Source organism: Nerophis lumbriciformis, linkage group LG01 (genome assembly GCF_033978685.3).
Source record: "Nerophis lumbriciformis linkage group LG01, RoL_Nlum_v2.1, whole genome shotgun sequence".
Taxonomy (NCBI): Eukaryota; Metazoa; Chordata; class Actinopteri; order Syngnathiformes; family Syngnathidae; genus Nerophis; species Nerophis lumbriciformis.
The window spans coordinates 40,929,450-40,948,650 of NC_084548.2; the positions used below are offsets into that span (position 1 = coordinate 40,929,450).

The 19,201-nt window shown below is 39.5% G+C and overlaps 1 protein-coding gene across 2 annotated transcripts in view; it reads right to left on the reverse strand.

Moving 5' to 3' along the window:
* Positions 1–19,201, reverse strand: part of slc12a5b (solute carrier family 12 member 5b) — a 71,435-nt gene that overhangs the window by 38,035 nt on the left and 14,199 nt on the right. For both annotated transcript variants that reach the window (XR_009817489.2, XM_061981471.2), the window contains exons 2-4: positions 683–786; positions 452–592; positions 168–314 (exon numbers count right to left, since the gene is read on the reverse strand). Coding sequence is in view for 1 of the 2 variants with exons in the window: in XM_061981471.2 (XP_061837455.1) it covers positions 168–314; positions 452–592; positions 683–786 (392 nt within the window). In the remaining variant the exon portion in view is untranslated. The remainder of the gene's footprint in view (positions 1–167; positions 315–451; positions 593–682; positions 787–19,201) is intronic.

A 19,201-nucleotide genomic window follows, 5' to 3' on the forward strand; every position in this document is an offset into this window, starting at 1 on the left:
TCACCTTTACCATCTGCGTTATGCACAAACGCTAATCATGCAGTCTGTTCAATGTTGCAACAGCACTGCAGTTCATTCTCATTGCGTATAAAACTAGGAGCACTACAGCTTTCACATTGCAGATGCATTCCAGGTCTGACATTAATGTGCAGAGCACATATACTTACTGTGGAGCAACACATGAAGACAATTATGAAGGAACCGAGCACGCCTCCAATGCCAACCATCCAGGTCATTCGCAGGAAGAGGATCACACCAAAAATATTTTGAATACATGGCAAGTAAACACCCATCAGAGTTCCAAGTTGTGGTGCCTGACAAACACAAAATTGGGGGTCAGAGAAAAATATTATTAATCCTGCAATGCATTAATGTTGTATGTAAACCTTCCATGAAGCATGTAACCATTACTGTAAGTAATAACCAACTTAAATGTATGGAAGTTCTCCACCTGGATAGGTTTTTTAGATGGACGTGCACCCTCCTCGTTATTCTCAGCCTCCTCATGCTCTTTGCTGCCTGTTGGCAAGTTGGAGTAGTTGGCTAGACTGCTGAGCAAGGAGGACACCATTGGACTGGTGTCCATCTCCTCCTGCAAACACACACATCAAATCTTATCAAATGCCATTCACAATTTTTTCTGAGTATACTGTGCAATTTGTCTTTAAAAAGCCTCTCTCACTTCAAACAGAGCCATATTCTTGCCGTCATACTGCTGACTCTTCTCCACATCACTGGTGGCAGTACTGTTGATGAAAGGGCTGCTCTCTTTAGGGTTCCTATCACCTAAGACAACAAGAATCAAGATGCTATCATGTGGATTTAATTGTCTTTGTAAAATCTAATACTGCACTATGTTGGAAATATTTGAGTCCACCTCTTTGATGGAAATAAATTGAAACACCAGTTGCTTCTGATGCTGAATCACCACCCAGTGAATAAGGCAAAATATTTCAAATGTACAAGCACTTTGAAAACCCGAAAAGTCCACAGGCACTACACATTTGTGAGATTAAAAAAAAAAAAATGTAGAAGTGGACAACTCGTGAAGCAAACTGTTTGCATCATGAACTGTTAATCATGCTGCAAACCCTTTCTGCAGATGAATGGGGTCACACACAGATTACTGTTATTGTGGCTAATGGATACGTTTAACTTTTTATTATTATGATTATGATTATGATTTCAACAAGTGAATGTCAAAATCATTTTTTTCCGAAACAATATTATTTCTGCCATTTTAGTTGCTTATAGTTTGCTTAAAGTTGTGTCATGTTAACACATAGCATATTGCACTTAAAAAAATACAACAATATGTTGACATGCTATCACCAAAGACCTTCTTGGGAAGATAAACATTCAAGATTCAGAATTAAGATGGCTATCTCTAGCTATTAATTTTCTAATGTGGGCCACATCTTCAAAACTGAGAAACCATAGAAATGTATAATTGCCACATGATATTATTACACAATTACCCCTTTCATTTTATTGTTATATCAATGGTCGACAAACTGATGGAAAAATTGCTTTGCAATTACACATCAAAGTGACAAGCAGGTATTAATGTTCAGGTATTGTAGAATTAATTTTAAAAAAAGGGTTATCAATAATGTTTGGAATAGCATTTGCACCAAATCATATTAGGTTAAGAAGAATTCCAATTGCATGCGCTACAAATTTGTTTCTGTCAGAATTGAAACACATTTAGCAAAAAGGGTGAAGTGCCTTACTGACAAACACTTCCAGGGTCCAGTATAAAATGATGTGGTGAACCTATGATGTACTGTACGTATAGCATACTTCAGGCCTTTTCAACAAAACTGTTCTACGGGCCACTTTTGTAGAGAGCTAAGGGTCGGGTGCCAGACATTTGTTATTTATCTTATTTATCTATTTGGTCAGAATTAAACATTTCAGAAAGAAGTAGCGCTGTTTTACAAAATAAAAATGCCCACCTGTAGTAGTGAGCGCTGACCTTAATGAGGTCAAAATGTAATTGCAAGATCTGCCAATGTTTTCACACTGGTCTAGGGTCATCTTTACAACAGGATTGCTCTTGTATTTTATCCATTTTAATTTACTGCAAAAATGTCAGTCTGTCCCAAATTTTGTACTGATTTTAGGGCCCATATGGTGTCATACGGATTTGGCCCCCGAACCGCCAATTAAATAGCCCTGGCATGCATATTGCATATGATAAAAAAGGACCGGGTATCGCCAGGCTGCTGGTGTCAACATACAGACAGTATGATGTGGAGATTAAGGTCCTGATTCACTAAGTAATAAATACCTCGTTCTAAACAGCGTGCGCAATCTATAAAATAGCGTGCACTAGTACTGCTAGTGGGCGTGTTGCGTGTGATTTACTAACACTGCGTGTGCAATTGTAAAGTGGTGCAGACCGCCTTATTTTAAACTAGGATTTTGCATGAACTATGCGGGGCATCACCAGGAGACACTTTTATTTACTGCACATTCATGTTACCATGCTCCGAACTGTGCCGTTTTGCTATGTTTTCAAACATGTGGGAGACATGTTGTGTTGATCTGTCACATCACATCTTGTTATGTTTCCTTAGTTTGTTTATTTCCTGTGTGGTGCTCTTATTTTTGGTTCCTTTTCCTGCATGTCTCCCTGAGCGCTCTTTCCCCGCACCTGCCGCTGATTGGCAGCCTCCACACCTGGTCATGGTTGTCAATCAGTAGGCCTCTATAAATGCCTGTTTCTGACTTTTGTCAGGGCTTGAGGATTGTTTCTATGTTGCTGTTTGCTACTTTTATGCTTTTGTGCACCTCCCTGTGTTTACTATAATTAAAAGACTCTTACCTGCACGTCCTGTCTCCTGCATCTTGGGGTCACAACTAAAACAATCATGCGAGTACGTCACACATGTACTACTTTTTATGGGCATCTTAGAAGCAGTCCTGCAATGCATATGCAATAAAGTGTCTGAATGTGTGCTTATTGGAGAGAAGCTGCACTTTCTCCTCTTTAGGGGAACTGCACTTTTTATTGAAATTTTGCCTATCGTTCACAATCATTATGAAAGACATGACGACCGATGTATTTTTCTTAATGCATTCTAAATAATAAATAATTGCAATCAAAAGTCCGCTTACAATGGAGCTTATGAGAGCTGCTCTATTCGGCCTATAAAGCCCTTGAAAACATTCAAACACCTCCATTAAGGATTTATATACATGATGTAAGTATATATGTAATGTAGTAAAAGCCACATTTATAATAAAATTTAACATTTATGTATTTTGCTAATTCCAAGCATACACTGTTATGTTCGTTATAACCTACAAGTAGACTTGAACAGCTTTCAGCATCACAGGAACTGTTTATTCTTGAATCAGCACACAAACACCTACTTCCGGTTTGATGTCCCGCTAAGCCTTCTGGGTAATGTAGTTAATCACAATTACCAAAACATCTCCCTTACTTTTAAAGAGAACATTTTCATTTCAAACTATTGCATTTCAATTTACCGCTTCATTAAATTTAACAAATCAACATTTGTTTCAATTTCTTACAGCTTTGTTATAAACAACAAAACATATTTTTGGGAATATTCCAAACCAACTTAAAGTGTATTGCCTCAAAACAGTATTACGTTGTTCATTTATTTTTTGTTAAACCCCTTCCCCCCGAGTTTTAAAAAAGGCTTAAAAACGCTGTGCTAGTTCTAGTTATTATTAGGCTGTTCTAGTTTTTATTTAATTTTACTATTTATTTTACTCGTTGGGGGCAGCTATTGGTTGTTCTAGCTTTGTTTTTTTAAATGCACTGTAGCACTTTGAGATTGTTTGTTCAATGTAAAGTGCTTTTACAAATAAAGTCTATTATTATTAATACTTTTTTAGCAAGTCTCTATGAGTCTCTCAGGTGGTTTAACCATCCTGCTGGGTCTGATTTTAACCACTGGTGAACTTGGCTCAGTTTTACCAAAGTTAGATGTTTTCTGGATACTTTGACAATCCTTGCTACCGGTTTGCGCGTCTGTCACCTCGGGTGGCGGAGTGGCATCGTCTGAGCTGTTAGCTCATAGACGCACGTCCACGCAACTTCTCCTTAAAGCTGTGTACCCCGATCAGTCCTGATGATGTAAGATCTGGCTGCAACTTCCTGTTGTACCAGTCCTGGCTGTCCACATTCTGGTCGTGTAGTCCAGAAGGCCAACTCTGTCCCTTGGTTGCAAGTATGCCAGGTGTTTGTCCCTTTTGTCATGCCATTTTTTCTTTTTCTCGTTCTCCTTTTCTATTGCATGTGCCACCTTTACTACCCCCTTTGGTTTCAGTAGGGTATCGTGCACAGGCAGGTTAGTGAGAATGAAACATCCCATCAACATCTGGGACGTGACAGGCCAGCAGTGGTGGACTCCTGTAGATCAACAAACTCTCCTGAAAATCCTCTTTTCCATCATGAGCATTTTTAATGAGTCTTTTTATGACCCAAACAGCGCTCCCCGCAAGTCCATTTGACCTGTGGTAGTTTGGGTTTGACGCTTTGTGGCAAAAACTCCACTGTTGAGCGAATTCTTCAAATTCGCAGCTGGAAAACTGTGGTCCATTGTCAGAAAACATTGATTCGGGACTCGGTACAAATACTGTTTTCAGAAAAGCAATCACAGCTTTGCTGGTAGTGGATGAGTGGGTTAGTTGGAGTAGTAGTCTGTTACCACATTATGCTTTTTCCCATTGCATTCAAACAAATCAACTCCAACTTTGTTGTATGGATATTTGACAACAGAGTGGGACATCCGCTGTTCTGCTTGCTGTTTGGGCCTAAATGGGAGACACTCACACAAAGTTGTGGTATGGCTGACGTCTGTGTTCATTTCTGGTCAATACATCACTTCACGTCTCACCGTTTGCTTCTTTCTTCTCCCAAATGCCCTTCATGTGTCTTTTGTAACATTTCTTTTCTCATCACAGGTGGAATGATGTACTTTCTCCCTTTGAATATGATGCCATCCACAACAATTAGTTCTGTTCTACAGATCCAGTAGTCCTGTATTGCAGCTGGACATGTTTGTCTTTGTTCTGGCCATCCTTTTAGTATTACCTCTTTTAGTGTTCTCATTGTCTGTTCTGATCTTGTCTGTCCTTTCTTCTGAAACTGGAAGGGATGACACTATGATGTCCACATAAGCCTGTATTTCAGCATTTTTCGTTTCGTCAGCTCTTTCATTTTTATCTACTGCATGTGAAAGTGTGTCTGCAGCAAACATGTACTTGCCTGGTGTGTAGATCATATACACGTCATATTTTTGGAGTCTTATCATCATGCATTGTATCCTCATAGGACAGTCATTGGTGGCTTTGACATGGTTACAAATGTAGCCAAGTGTGAATGTGAGCGCTTTGAGTATCTGGTTGATAGTGCTGTATAAATATAATTCATTATTATTATTATTATTGTTGTTATTATTACATGATTGAGACCAGGGGTTTATGATCTGTTCCCACCTCAAATGTTGGCCATATACATACTGATGGAATCTTTCGCAACCATAAGTTCTGCCTAAAAGCTCCTTCTCTATTTGAGCATACCTTGTCTCAGCTGATGCTCTGGACGCAAAGGCGACAGGTTTTCATTCTTTGTCACGTATCTGTAACAACACAGCATCCTTGGTGAGTATTCTGTTTAGATTTTTAAAATGGTCTTCCTGTTCATGTGCCCATGTCCATTCATTTCCTTCCTCTATGAGTCATCTGAGTGGTGCTGACTTTGTTGACAATTGTTGTATGAATTTTGCAAGATATGTGACCATACCGAGAAACCTTCTGACGTTATCTTGGTTTTTTGGTTGCTTCATGTTCTAAATGGCGGATGTTTTGTTTGGGTCAACACAAATCCCTGCTTCAGAGACTACATCTCCCACTAATGTCAGTGACTTTACTCTAAACTGGCACTTGTCTTTGTTGAACTTTAATTTTACTTGCCGTGTCAGGTCGAGCACCTGTCTCAATCTTTTGTCACGTTCTTACCGACTGGACCCCCACACAATGATGTCATCCGTCATGGTGTCTACTCCTGAGATATGTTCAAAAATCATGTGTAGTTTATTGTGGTATATTTCTGGCGCTGAGAGGATTCCATTAGGCAGGCGCAAAAAAACAATACTTTCCCTCTGGCGTGTTGAAAGTACACAGTTTTGAGCTCTCCTCGTCTAATTTCATTTGCCAGAACCCTGAAAATGCATCTAGTTTACTGAACCACCTAGCGCCGGCAAACTGTGCCATGATCTCTTCTCTTGTTGGGAGTTTGAAGTGCTCCCTCTTTATTATTTTGTTAAAGTCCCTTGGATCCAAGCAGGTTGTCAGTTTTTTGTTGGGCTTCTCCACGGTGACCAGTGAGCTGACCCATGATGTGCGTTTGTGTATTTTTTCTATCACTCCTATTTTCTTTATTCTGTCCAACTCCTCTTTGAGTTTTCTTCTCTGCTTGAAGGGTATTTGTCTGTATGGATGAACCACTGGAGGCCCATTCTCATCCACTTGTATTTTGTACTCCCCTGGTAGACATCCAAGTCATTCAAAACAGTGACTGTATTATTTCATGAGTGAGTGGAGATTATTTGCAGGTTGCGATGAGGCTACAAAAACTCTTTTTACGGGGTTCAGTCGTTGACATGCTTCTAATACCAACATTGGCTTGGCACTCATATCCACAATCAACAGCAATGCTTTTATTTGTTTCCAGCTGTGTTCGAACGTTGCCATGCAACCTCCTTTAACTGGCAGTTAAAGGAGGTTCCACTCACTTTTGTTTTCACTGGGAATATTTTGTTCTTCACTGCCAGTTTCTTGTATTCATCCATCGACATGAGGTTGACTGATGCTCCTGTGTCCAGTTTGAATGGAATTATAGTTTGGTTGACTGTCAGTGGCACTATCCACTCCTCTTTATCTTTATCCTCTTTATGCATGGCATCTACAAAAACATGTTCATGTTCCTCTTCAACTGTGTGTACCTAATTTTTAAAAATAATTTTTCTTTGCAGCATTTTCAGTAATGGTTATTTTTTCCACAGGTGTGACACTGCTTGCTATATACTGGACACTGGTTTGTGGCTTCCTCCACGTTTCCCACATTTAAAGTCTGTTTTAGCCTCTCTTTGAGACTTGTGTTTATTTGGTTGTTTAAAGTGCTGTTCCCTTGTCTTTAGGGCATGCACTGCTGTCTCCTCTTTGCCCAGCTCCTTAGCTTGAGCATGCGTGGTTTCTGCTGCTCTGCACATGTTCACAGTTTTGTTTGATATCAGGTCCTGCTCCCTCAGTAGTCTTTCTCTGAGTCCATTATCAGGTATGCGACAGACAATTTTGTCTCTGATTAGCGAGTCTCTGAGTTCCAGTTCGTGCAGTACTATGCTTCTTTTTTGTGGCGATTATCCGTCTTCTGACACCATGTTATGTTCGTTACATCCTACACGTAGACTCAGCATTTCAGCATCACAGGAACTGTTTATTCTTGAATCAGCACACAAACAACTCCACTAGCTTGTAGCTCCGCTAATAACTAACTCCGGCTTCCGGTCTGCTCTCCCGCTAAGCCTTCTGTGTAATGTAGTTACTCACAAATACCAACACATATGCAGCACAATGATTTAAAAAACACATCACAACGTTTTTTTTATTTTTTTTTAACAACATAAATGATTATTGCTCACTGCAGATGTTATGAGAGCCAACAAACATAATAAAACATCACTTACTGTACAATGTCTGCTGTCATTAGAATGCTGACTGCTCAGATGTTCATATCATCCCATTTAGATGAAGAATGACTCATAATCCTCGCAAAGAAAAGGTGGGTGGAACCAAGCGTCTTTTTGTGTCGTTCTCTCCATTCCCACGTCTAAATAGGCTGTCAGAGTGTACAAACTTGTCGGAAAATGTCTTCGTCCTTCTACTATCCAGGTGAGAGGCATGATGTCTGATCTACAATAAAGTTGACGAGCAAGGAAACAAGGAAGCAGGCAGGCACATTGACACACAAGCTTGTGATCACTGCGTTGCTATCAATAGTTTGTCTACTTTAGTTAGCGCTTATAATAATAATATCACCAACACACGAAATGTAAATGGAGTATTGGTGGCGCTTTTTGAATGTTGATTGTTTGAATTTTTTGTTGGGTTTTATGGGCGTAATAGAGTACCTCCCATTGGCTCCGCTATATCAACAAAAGCACCATGAAGATTCTGGCGGGAACTCTCGTTCAACATTTTTCGATTACACATGCACCTCCTGGTACCCTAGCACCTCCAAAACCCTCAAATCTAGACTCCAAACATCCCAGAACAAGCTAGTCAGATTACTTCAAGACCTCCACCCTAGATCCCACCTCACTCCTACCCACTTCTCCAAAGTGGGCTGGCTCAGGGTGGAGGACAGAGTAAAACAACTTGCACTGAGCCTAGTCTATAAAATCCGCTACACCTCCCTGATACCGAAGTACATGTCAAACTACTTCCTTAACGTAAATGACCGCCATAACCACAACACCAGGGGGAGCTCTACTAACCACGTTAAACCCAGATTCCGAACTAACAAAGGTCTTAACTCATTCTCTTTCTATGCCACATCAATGTGGAATGCGCTCCCAACAGGTGTAAAAGAAAGGGCATCTGCATCCTCCTTCAAAACCGCAATAAAAGTACACCTCCAGGCAACTTCAACCCTAAACTAACACCCTCCTTGGATTGTTATTAATAATCAAATGTAAACAATCAAATGCAGATATTTTTCTTATGCCTTCTGATCTCTCTCTCTATGTCCACTACTTGCTGTACATATCCTACCAAGTCAGACCTACACTGTTTCAATATCCATTTCTCTGTTCTCAAATGTTGATGACTGATGATAACAACCAAACCTAACCCCCCCAACCCCCCTCCACACCCCGAATTGTAAATAATGTAAATAATTCAATGTATACACCCTGATGATTATCTTGTGTGATGACTGTATTATGATGATAGTATATATGATAATATATATCTGTATCATGAATCAATTTAAGTGGACCCCGACTTAAACAAGTTGAAAAACTTATTCGGGTGTTACCATTTAGTGGTCAATTGTACGGAATATGTACTTCACTGTGCAACCTATTGATAAAAGTCTCAATCAATCAATCAATCAATAAGCGGACTTTTATTTAAGTTTATTTACGAGTTACAATGCATTAAAGAAAATATATCCGTCATCATGTCTTTCATAATGATTTTGAATGATAGGCAATATTCCGAAAACAGCGCATTTCCCCTTTTAAGATGCAAAAAATTGCATACTTAAAGAAGCTTTTTTTTCATATAACAAATATTGTATTATATATTCAATGTGGAAAAAACGAACATTAAACACCAACTACAGACACCAAACGCATTATTGAATTGTTTTTAATCAGACTCTTAAAGGGGCTGTTTGCAACATTTACACACATGCCATTGTCAAACAAATGTGTTTGTTAAACCACTAATGGTAACATAAGCTAGCAGGTGGTATCCTTGTCGTATTTTTGCTTTGAAAAATGTTACTGTGAGGAAGTTGCAAACAGTACCTTTATGTCCTCTAGCAGCTTTAAAATTATAAAATGATGTTGCTGAATAGATGATACGTCTATTATTTTTTTACTTTTGACCATCCAAAATGTTGACACATAAGTAGGACGACGGATTCTCGTCCGTCCATTTTCTTTTTGTGCAGCGCAAGCACTGATCCTACAACCCTGTGTGGAACTGTCAGTTTGCATGTCCTTCTGACACGCGCTAAATAAAACGCTAAAAAGTGCTCCCTGAACGGTGATAAGTTTTGACAAATGACATAATTATATGTGCATCTTCTCCCTCAAGTATTGTGAGCGTTTTGATGATCACCATATATTTTGCATATCAATGAAGACACACGCAAGATGGATTGCATGCCATATTCTGCTTACTTAACAGACACAGTTTTAGTAGATCAGCTGTGCGTTTACTATCTGGTTTGCATGTGTTTTAGTACACGCAAACTTTTAGTAAAAATAGGCCCGAAGTGTGAAGAATTATTAATGCACCTATTTTAATATAGCAATCAATTTTTCTTAAATTCACGCTATCCGATCCCAGCATGCACAAGACATTAAAACAACGTTGAGAACTTGTTGAATTAGTTCCTGAAGTTGAGCAACTCAATCATAACGTTGAAACAACATGCCTTTTGACAACGTTTAATCAATATTGAGTTTTGACGTTTGACCATTGAATTTTGGTCATATTTCCATCCAACGTTCTACAACACTGTCAGGACGTGGACTATGGTGTGGTTTGTTTTCCCATGGTGCAAAGCGACTTGACCGGACACGACGTGAAGGTAAGGACATGTTTAATATTTGAACTCAAAAAGCTCAAAAAGGTATAAACCAAAGGCGCTCACAGCGGAGATAAATAAACTTGGCTATGAAAACAAAAGGCGCACACAAAGGCGGAGAACAAACTTGACTACTGAAACAAAACTTGCAAACTATGGCATGAATAAAGAAAACTTACTTGGAACGAGAAAAGGACATGAAAAAGAGCAGCGTGGATATCAACAAGGGTGTGTAGAGAGTGATGTCGCCAGCAAGACAGCCTAGCAACTCGAAGCTTAAATAATAGTGACACGATTAGTGAAAGCAGCTGCGTGACTCAAAATGTGAAAACGTGAGACAGGTGCGTGACATGAGGATGTGAACCAGGTGAAACTAATGGTTGCTATGGTGACAAAGCAAGGGAGTGAAACCAGGAACTAAAAAGTGTCCAAAAACCAAGCAAAACATAACTAAACAAAACATGATCACAGACATGGCAAACACAAATACAACATTGAAACAATATGCTTTTTGACGAGGTTTATTCAATGTTAGGTTGTGACGTTGATATGACCATTGAAATTTGGTTATTCCCCAACCAACAATGTGGATCCAACGTTGAACATCAACGTTGTTTCAATTTACAAATACAACTATTTTGCAACGTTGTTTCAAAGTCAGTTTTAAAGAACATGTATGTATAATCAACATTGTATCAATGTCTTGTGGCGGCCGGGATGATTTTAGATGTTGTTTTACTAATTCCAAACACAGTATTTAGTAGACCATCATTATTTCTAAATCAACATATACATGTACTTTATTACTCATTGAGGAATCAGCTTATAAAACTGCTAATAAAAACAGTTTTATCTTCATACAACAATGAGTTGATACCACCTTCACAGTAGCATCAACCCACTGAGGCCCACACACAATCATACTGTAGATCTAATTCAACTGGCTGTATAAACCTTGCCCTAAATTACACAGTAAGTATTAGAGCTTAGTCATCCTATCGTACAGTATGTGGACTAAGAACAAAGACACCTTATCATCATCAGACATCAGACACATCATCATGAGCTGTAAAATTAACATGGTGTGAAAAATAGGATTTTTCATTTTAATACCAACTGTCTGACATTGCAGCAACATTTTAGTACAGAACAGCTGAAGTGGAAAACGACAGGCATATGCCTCGTTAGCTCAAACTCATACAGTATCTGTTCCAAACACATCAACATTTTTAAGCACAGATAAATCAAAGTAACTGAAACAGTGACAACTTTTTTCACTATACAGCAAAATGACTTTTGTTTACTACAGTACGTATTTGCAAACAAACTCCATGTCGATGAGCTTCAACATAATTTCAAATGACTGCTAACATATCAAGACACAGCCAAATTCCATTGAGATAAATTCAAATAAACAAATCTAAAACTATCTTTATTATTATAAAAGGTTAGAGAATGCATTTTAATAAGGCATGCATCATGGAACATGATTGAAGCATGCAAATGCAAGGTAGTGGGAGGTGCAGATTTGTATACCCTTCATGTGACATGGCTATTACAAAATGGACAGTTTATTCCAGCTTTTAAAAGCTTAATAGGACGTAGGCTCAGAAGGATTATCCTGCAGCTGCTGGAGGCCACAGGGAAAGGCCGAAATCAACATCTGCATATGAGCAAGATACTCCAATCAGCTGAATTACAGCAATTACAGCAACCCCACAAATACCTCTTTTAGTTTGAACTTGTAGGTCGTAGTTCAAAATTAATTCAATAAAGTCTCCGCTTAGCGACACACTTTGCAAAAAAGTGGATCCTGTTTTTGTTTGAAACTTGTAACCATTACAACGGAATGAGAGTCAGGTGATGATGATGCAATAACCACTGTAGCAACAACACTTAGTGAACGCAAAGAACAACTAAACTCATTTGTTCTGTAATTGTTTGAATATAGCAACACAAAGTCAGCATTATATTCTACTTTCCCTTCCAGGAAATGTGTCTTGAGCAGAAGGCTGCACAACATGCTACTAAATAGTATGCAGTATTATTGCAGTACACACAGTAGTGAAGACAACGTGTAACACAGTGATATCATTAGACATAAGAATATGTCAGCACATAAACACTGAAAAACATTGAAAATAAGTAGCAGGTATGGCATATATAAAAACAAAATAACCCCTGTAAACCTTTGACAGAATGATTAGGTAAGTAAAAACAGATGTGGTTTGAAACCAGATGCTGTATCAGAATAGGGGTCAGAAAGTATCATCAATGTGATGGATATCTGGAAAATGGATTTGACCTAACATTCATTCTCTCTGAAGGCAACAGTTCATATTTAGAGTAAAGAATGTGTGGACTGCGATGACGTGGCAACTTGTACAGGGCGTACCCCGCCCTGCGCCCGTGTGCAGCTGAAATAGGCTCCAGCACCCCCCGCGACCCCGTAAGGGACAAGCGGTAGAAAATGGATGGATGGATGGAGAATGTGTGGATTTAAGATTCGGAGGGCCAGGCTGACCGGTAAATTTTAGTGTGGCAGGTGACTCACCCCTGACCCTGACACACATTTGTAATGCTTTTTGCCCCATTGTTCTAATCTCTAATCTAAGAAGACTGGGTAGTTCTGGAGCTCAGTAGGAGGATTAGTGAAAATCTCTGCCATTTCCAACATATCCTACTATTCCTTTTGGATCCCAGACAGCAGTTTCAGCGGGCAGATCAGGATCTTAGTAAAACTGTCAGACGCCTAGTAAGTCAAGGTACACGACTTAGTAAAGCACATTATTGAGGAAAAAAGGAGGAGCATTGTTGCATGCATAAAAATGACAAATAAAGTCTAATTAAATATCAAAATTGCAGTAAATAAGACCACACAATTCGATTTTTCATGTGCTGCATATCTGTGCATTGAGAGTACACAATGAGGAGAATGCCTATCAACATATTTTTATTTCTGGATAAACCAACCAAAATTAAGATGAATATTAAATATATTGATGTAATTTATGACTAGCTATTTTCAGCCCAGTTTGGGGTCCCACCCCACCAGCGGAGAATCACTACTTTATTGTACTGTAAATCCAGCCTACACATTTAAGGCAAATTGCACTTCCTTGATTTTTTTTTACAGTTTGAGCAGCTCGGGCTGTTTTTTTTTCTACCAAACTAAAACTACACTTTTGATTGTGTTTCATTTGTGTTGCCTATTTACTTATGTGATGCTACCAATCTTTCATACTATTTACAACCCCGAACAGTAGGTTTTTTCAGCACTTATCAAGAAGACTGCTACGCAAAAGCGGATTAAGTTGTGCCTGTGCACCTCTGTCGCCATACCATGACGTCTGTCTTTTGAAGATTTTAAGTTGTTTTAGTGGATACCTGATACACAAAGGCTTTGTCAATTTGGATAAATGGCTAGTGTTCAATAAAGTGGGTGTGCGAATCTAAATTATTTTCTAATACAATGACGCGGGTCACCTGGGCCCCTCCCCTGGAGCCAGGCCCGGAGTTAGGGCTCGATGGCAAGCGCCTGTAAATGTACATACAACTGTGTTGTACAAACAATCTTAATGATAATGAATATATTTATTGACTCAATAAAATGTAAGTGTAAAGGAAAATACAGTTTCACCACTTTAATCATAATGTCTGCGCTTAAGAAACTTCTCTATGACTTTTGCTCTAGACTTCTTCTGTTTGTTTGAGATTGTTATTTTTGTCACAAGGGGTTTCAAAGTGTGTAACAACTGTGTACCGCTAGGGCCCATATGGACCACGGATGAGAAGCAGACATTTTCTTTGTCTGGCCCTGTAGGGGGGGCCCGGAGCCCAACAATGGGCCCCTGGCACTATGGTTAGGAAACACTGCACAAGGATATCCGCTCTTAAACACACTTAAAGCAGTTAGTGAATCTATGATAAGGGTTCCGAGTGAGGATGTCTGTAATATTGCATTAATTAAATAAAAATACAATTCTGGGCTACTTCGTGGCACTTATTTGTTGACATGTTCCACAACAGAGCAGAACACCACAGGTTGGAGCAAGATATGATGAATGTGAAGCGAATTGTCTCCGTTGTGATATTTGGGAGGTAGTACATGCAAAAACCTCATTTAAATAGTACTGTTATGTTTTCTATGTTATGCAGCTGTGGCACATCTTTTTTCTCAAGTTCTGGGCAGTCACCTTGTTTGTTCTTTTGCCCATATCACATGAGTGCTAGCGAGGGTCGGTGACAGGACACACCCCTGCTACTGGTTACTCATGAAGTCTTTTTAAGTGAGCAGTTGCAGGAGGAGGGTGTGGAGTTATTTTCAGCACATGGCGAGTGTTGCAACGTCACCTTCTTTCACCGATGAATTACCTGCAAACTACATTGGATTTCTCCTAACCTTGTTTTTGGCGAATAGGTTTTTGTTTTTGTGACTCCTCTGTTGACTTCTGTGTGTCCTGTGGCTGTTCCTACTGCCACCTCTTATTTGACGTTCCCTAATCTACTGGCCTTGTGCCACTAATTTTGTTTGGACTTTTTTCTATTTTTACTGGCCTTGATCTATGCCTTTTGTACTTTTTTGGACTGCACCTATTTTACTGGCCTTTAGTTGTTTGGACTTTATTTTTGAATAGGACTTTGTAATAAATAAAGACTTGTATTGTTTCTCCATGCCACTGCCTCGCTCGCACCTGTGTTTCAACTTGCTGTTTATGTAACAGAACAACTCCACCACGTCATGGAACCAGCTGAGGCAGAGAAGATCTGTGTGGGAATGGAAGCACAAGGCCGCATGCTCAGAGACCACGAGACCCATCTGTAAAGTCAACGCCATGATGCAATTTTGAGGAAATGGCCTCTCAAATCACGGCAACCATTCGTTGCTGCCACCAACGATCCCAGCGTGAGCATGCAGCTAACTCCGAATGTTTGTGAACCTAGCATTTCTCAACCCGTGAGGTTTGAAGGCAAGTTTTGTGAATGCAACACTTTTATTCACCATTGTCAGCAAATTTTTGACCTGCATCCGATAACGTATGTATCAGACCGAACAAGCGTGGCATACGTGGTGAGCCTTCTTGCAGACAAAGCAGTTGCTTGGGCGGTAGCCGTCCTTGATAATCGCCCAGAACTGAGAGGGTCATAGACCAATTTTTTGTGTGAACCCAGGCAAGTTTTTGATAATCGGATGCGAAGTAAAGAAGCTGGGGACAGACTGATTGCCCTGCGGCAAGGAAATACTTGGTTGCAGAACATTCCATTACCTCCGGATTTTAGCTCTTAAGAGTCAATGAGATGCTCTCTGTGCCATGTTCGGTTCCAGCCTCAACACACGGCTTAAGGATGAGCTGGCTCCTCGCGATGACTCCCGTTCCTTTGAAGAGCTTATCAAGCTTGCTATTCAACTGCATAACCAATTACGGAAGCACACCAGGGCGAGGACTGCCGAGCATGCACAGTTGGCTCAGGCTACTTGGTCACCTACTGCCTCAACCAGTATATTATCTGTGTCCGTTCCAGTGGACATTGGACTGGACAGCAGCAAGGCCATGCAGCTAGGTGGTTCCCGCATCGCGAATCGACATCTCAAGCTGCGGCTATGCCTGTACTGTGGGCAGGTGGATCATACCATTGCCCGTTGCAGGGTACGCCCAGGAGGTCATCGTCCTACTACAAAGGGGAAATCTTCTGAGGGTCAGTCAGCTTCTTACCCCACCGTCTCCAACTTTTGTACTTTACTGTGGAGGGGATGGTCAGCCAAAGTTAAGACCCTTGTTGACTCTGAGGCTGACAATTGTTTTATTGACTCAGATTTTGCTTACAAGTTAAAGATTCCTGCTGTTCCCCTCAGTAGTCCTTAAGTAGTACGTTCCCTTGATGGGCAACCTTTAGCTAAGATTACTCTAACAGACCTGTAACCTTGCTCTTGTGTTAGCTGGCAATCATCGGAAAGAGATTACGTTTTTTTTTATACCTTCACGTTAAGCACCAGTAGTTTTGGGGCTTACTTGGCTTCGCATTCATTGTCCTAATATCAGTTGGTGTAAACCAGCCATATTTGACTGCAGCCCGTTTTGTCATTCTAACTGCAATCTCCAATTTATAATAATAATAATAATACCTGGGATTTATATAGCGCTTTTCTAGGTACCCAAAGTCGCTTTACATGTAGAACCCATCAATCATTCACACCTGGTGGTGGTAAGCTACTTTCATAGCCACAGCTGCCCTGGGGTAGACTGACGGAAGCGTGGCTGCAATATGCGCCAACGGCCCCTCCGACCACCACCTATCATTCATCATTCAATTCACCGGTGTGAGTGGCACCGGGGGAAAAGGGTGAAGGACACAACGGCAGCGATTTTTGGATGGTAAGAGGCGGGGAGCGAACCTGCAACCCTCAGGTTTCTGGCACGGTTGCTCTACCCACTACGCCATGCCGCCCCGAATGAATGGAGACATACACCAGTTTACTAACTACAGACTGCTTTCATTACTTCCACAATTCTCCAAAATCATGGAAAAACTATTCAATAACCGATTAGATATATTTATCAACAAAAGTGGGACGCTTGTGGAGAACCAGTATGGATTCCGAGCAAATATCTCAACATCAATAGCATTAATCAAAATAACAGAGGGAATGCAATAGATGGTAAAGAATGTGCGGCCGCAGTATTCATGGACTTAACAAAAGCATTTGACACAATTAATCATGATATTTTAATAAAAAAATTAGAACGATATGGCATCAGAGGTTTGGTCTTGAACTGGGTAAGAAGCTATTCAACCAACAGGAAGCAATATGTGAAGATGGGTGAAAATATGTCAACATGGCTAGATATATCTTGTGGTGTACCCCAGGGATCAATTCTGGGACCAAAATTGTTTAATCTTTATATAAACGACATTTGTAAAGTTACAAAGGACTTAAAGTTAGTTTTATTTGCAGATGACACAACTGCTTTCTGTTCAGGAGAGAACACACAGACGATAATACAAATAATAACAAATTAAAAAGGGGTTTGACCAAAACAGACTATCTTTGAATCTCAGTAAAACTAAAATAATGCTATTTGGTAACAGTAGAAAAGAGCATCATACACGAATACAAATAGACGGAGTAGATATTGAAAGGGTAAAAGAAACCAGATTTTTGGGAGCATTAATGGATGATAAAATGAACTGGAAATCTCATATACAAAATATAACAACATAAGGTAGCAAAATACATTTCAATAATGAATAAAGCAAAATACGTCCTGGGCCAAAAATCACTTCACATTCTCTACTGCTCGCTAGTGTTACCATATCTGAGTTATTGTGCACAAGTATGGGGAAATAACTACAAATGTGCGCTACATTCGTTAACCGTGTTACAAAAAAGATCAATTAGACTCATACATAATGTTGGATGTAGAGAGCATACAAACACTTTATTTATTGAGTCAAAAATATTAAAGTTTGATGATTTGGTAAAATTGCAAACAGCTAAAATTATGTACAAAGCAAACTACAACCTGTTACCAAAGAATGTACAACAATTCTTCTCAGCTAAAGAGGAGAAATATAACCTTAAAGGAAAATCTAATTTAAAACATTTGTATGCACGTACAACACTTAGAACTTTTAGCATATTAGTATGTGGAATTAAATTATGGAATGGATTTAAGTAAAGAAGTTAAATAATGTACTGATATGATCCAGTTTAAGAGGTTGTTCAAATTAATAGTGCTTACAATGTACAAAGAAGAATAATTATGAGAAACACTTTCAACCTTATTGAAAATAAGATATTCTTCATCTCAGTATGTGTATCATGACTGACTTAATTATGTTACAAAACTGCTGTATTACTCATTCACAGATGTCATTTTGCTATAAAAAAGTCAGTAAATGAATGTATATATTTGTAAACGCTCTAAAATGGGAAAGGGGTAGGATTAAATAAGCATTGCTTCTTCCTACTCCTTTTCGGACATGATGTAAAGTGAAATGATATGAAATTGTGTGATGTATTATGCTGTAAGTGTGTTCATGTTCGAAATAAACTAAAGAAAGAAAAAGAAAGAACTGCCTTAGGGTGGCGCTTACTAAGACTCCACCGGAGTCCGGGCACAGTATTGAACCCGCTGATTTATCTGCTGTCCCTAGTGAGTGCCACAATCTTAGAAGTATTCAGTAAGTATTGTGCGCTATCTTTGCCCCTGCACAGGCCGTATCATTGTGCTATCAACCTCCTTCAGGGGGTCTCACTACCATCTGCTCGTCTGTTCAACATTTCAGTCCCTGAACGACGGTCTATGGAGGAACACATTTCTACGGCATTAGCAACAGGTCATATTAGGCTTCATCTTTCCTTCTTGGTGCTGGTTTTTTCTTTGTAGATAAGAAGAATGGTTTCCTGTGTCCTTGTATTGATCACAGGGCCCTGAACGAAATTAGAGTTAAAAACAAATATCCACTTCCGCTTATGGAATCGGCGTTTACGCCACTCCACTCTGCCACAATATTTTCCAAACGTGACTTGCACAATGCTTGTCATTTAGTGTGGATTAGCCAGGAGGATGAATGGAAAACTGCCTTTAATAATCCTATGGGCCACTTTGAATAATTAGTGATGTTGTTTGGTCTTACTAATGCGCCTGACACTTTCCAGAGTCTTATTAATAATGTATTGTGTGATATTTACTTCATCTTTAGATGAACATAAGAAACTTTGCTTAGTCTTTCAACATCTATTAAAGAACCGGTTATTTGTCAAGGCGTAGAAGTGTGACTTCCATTCGACTACGTCGTTTTTGGGTTTCATTGTGAAGAAAGACCGGTGAGGGT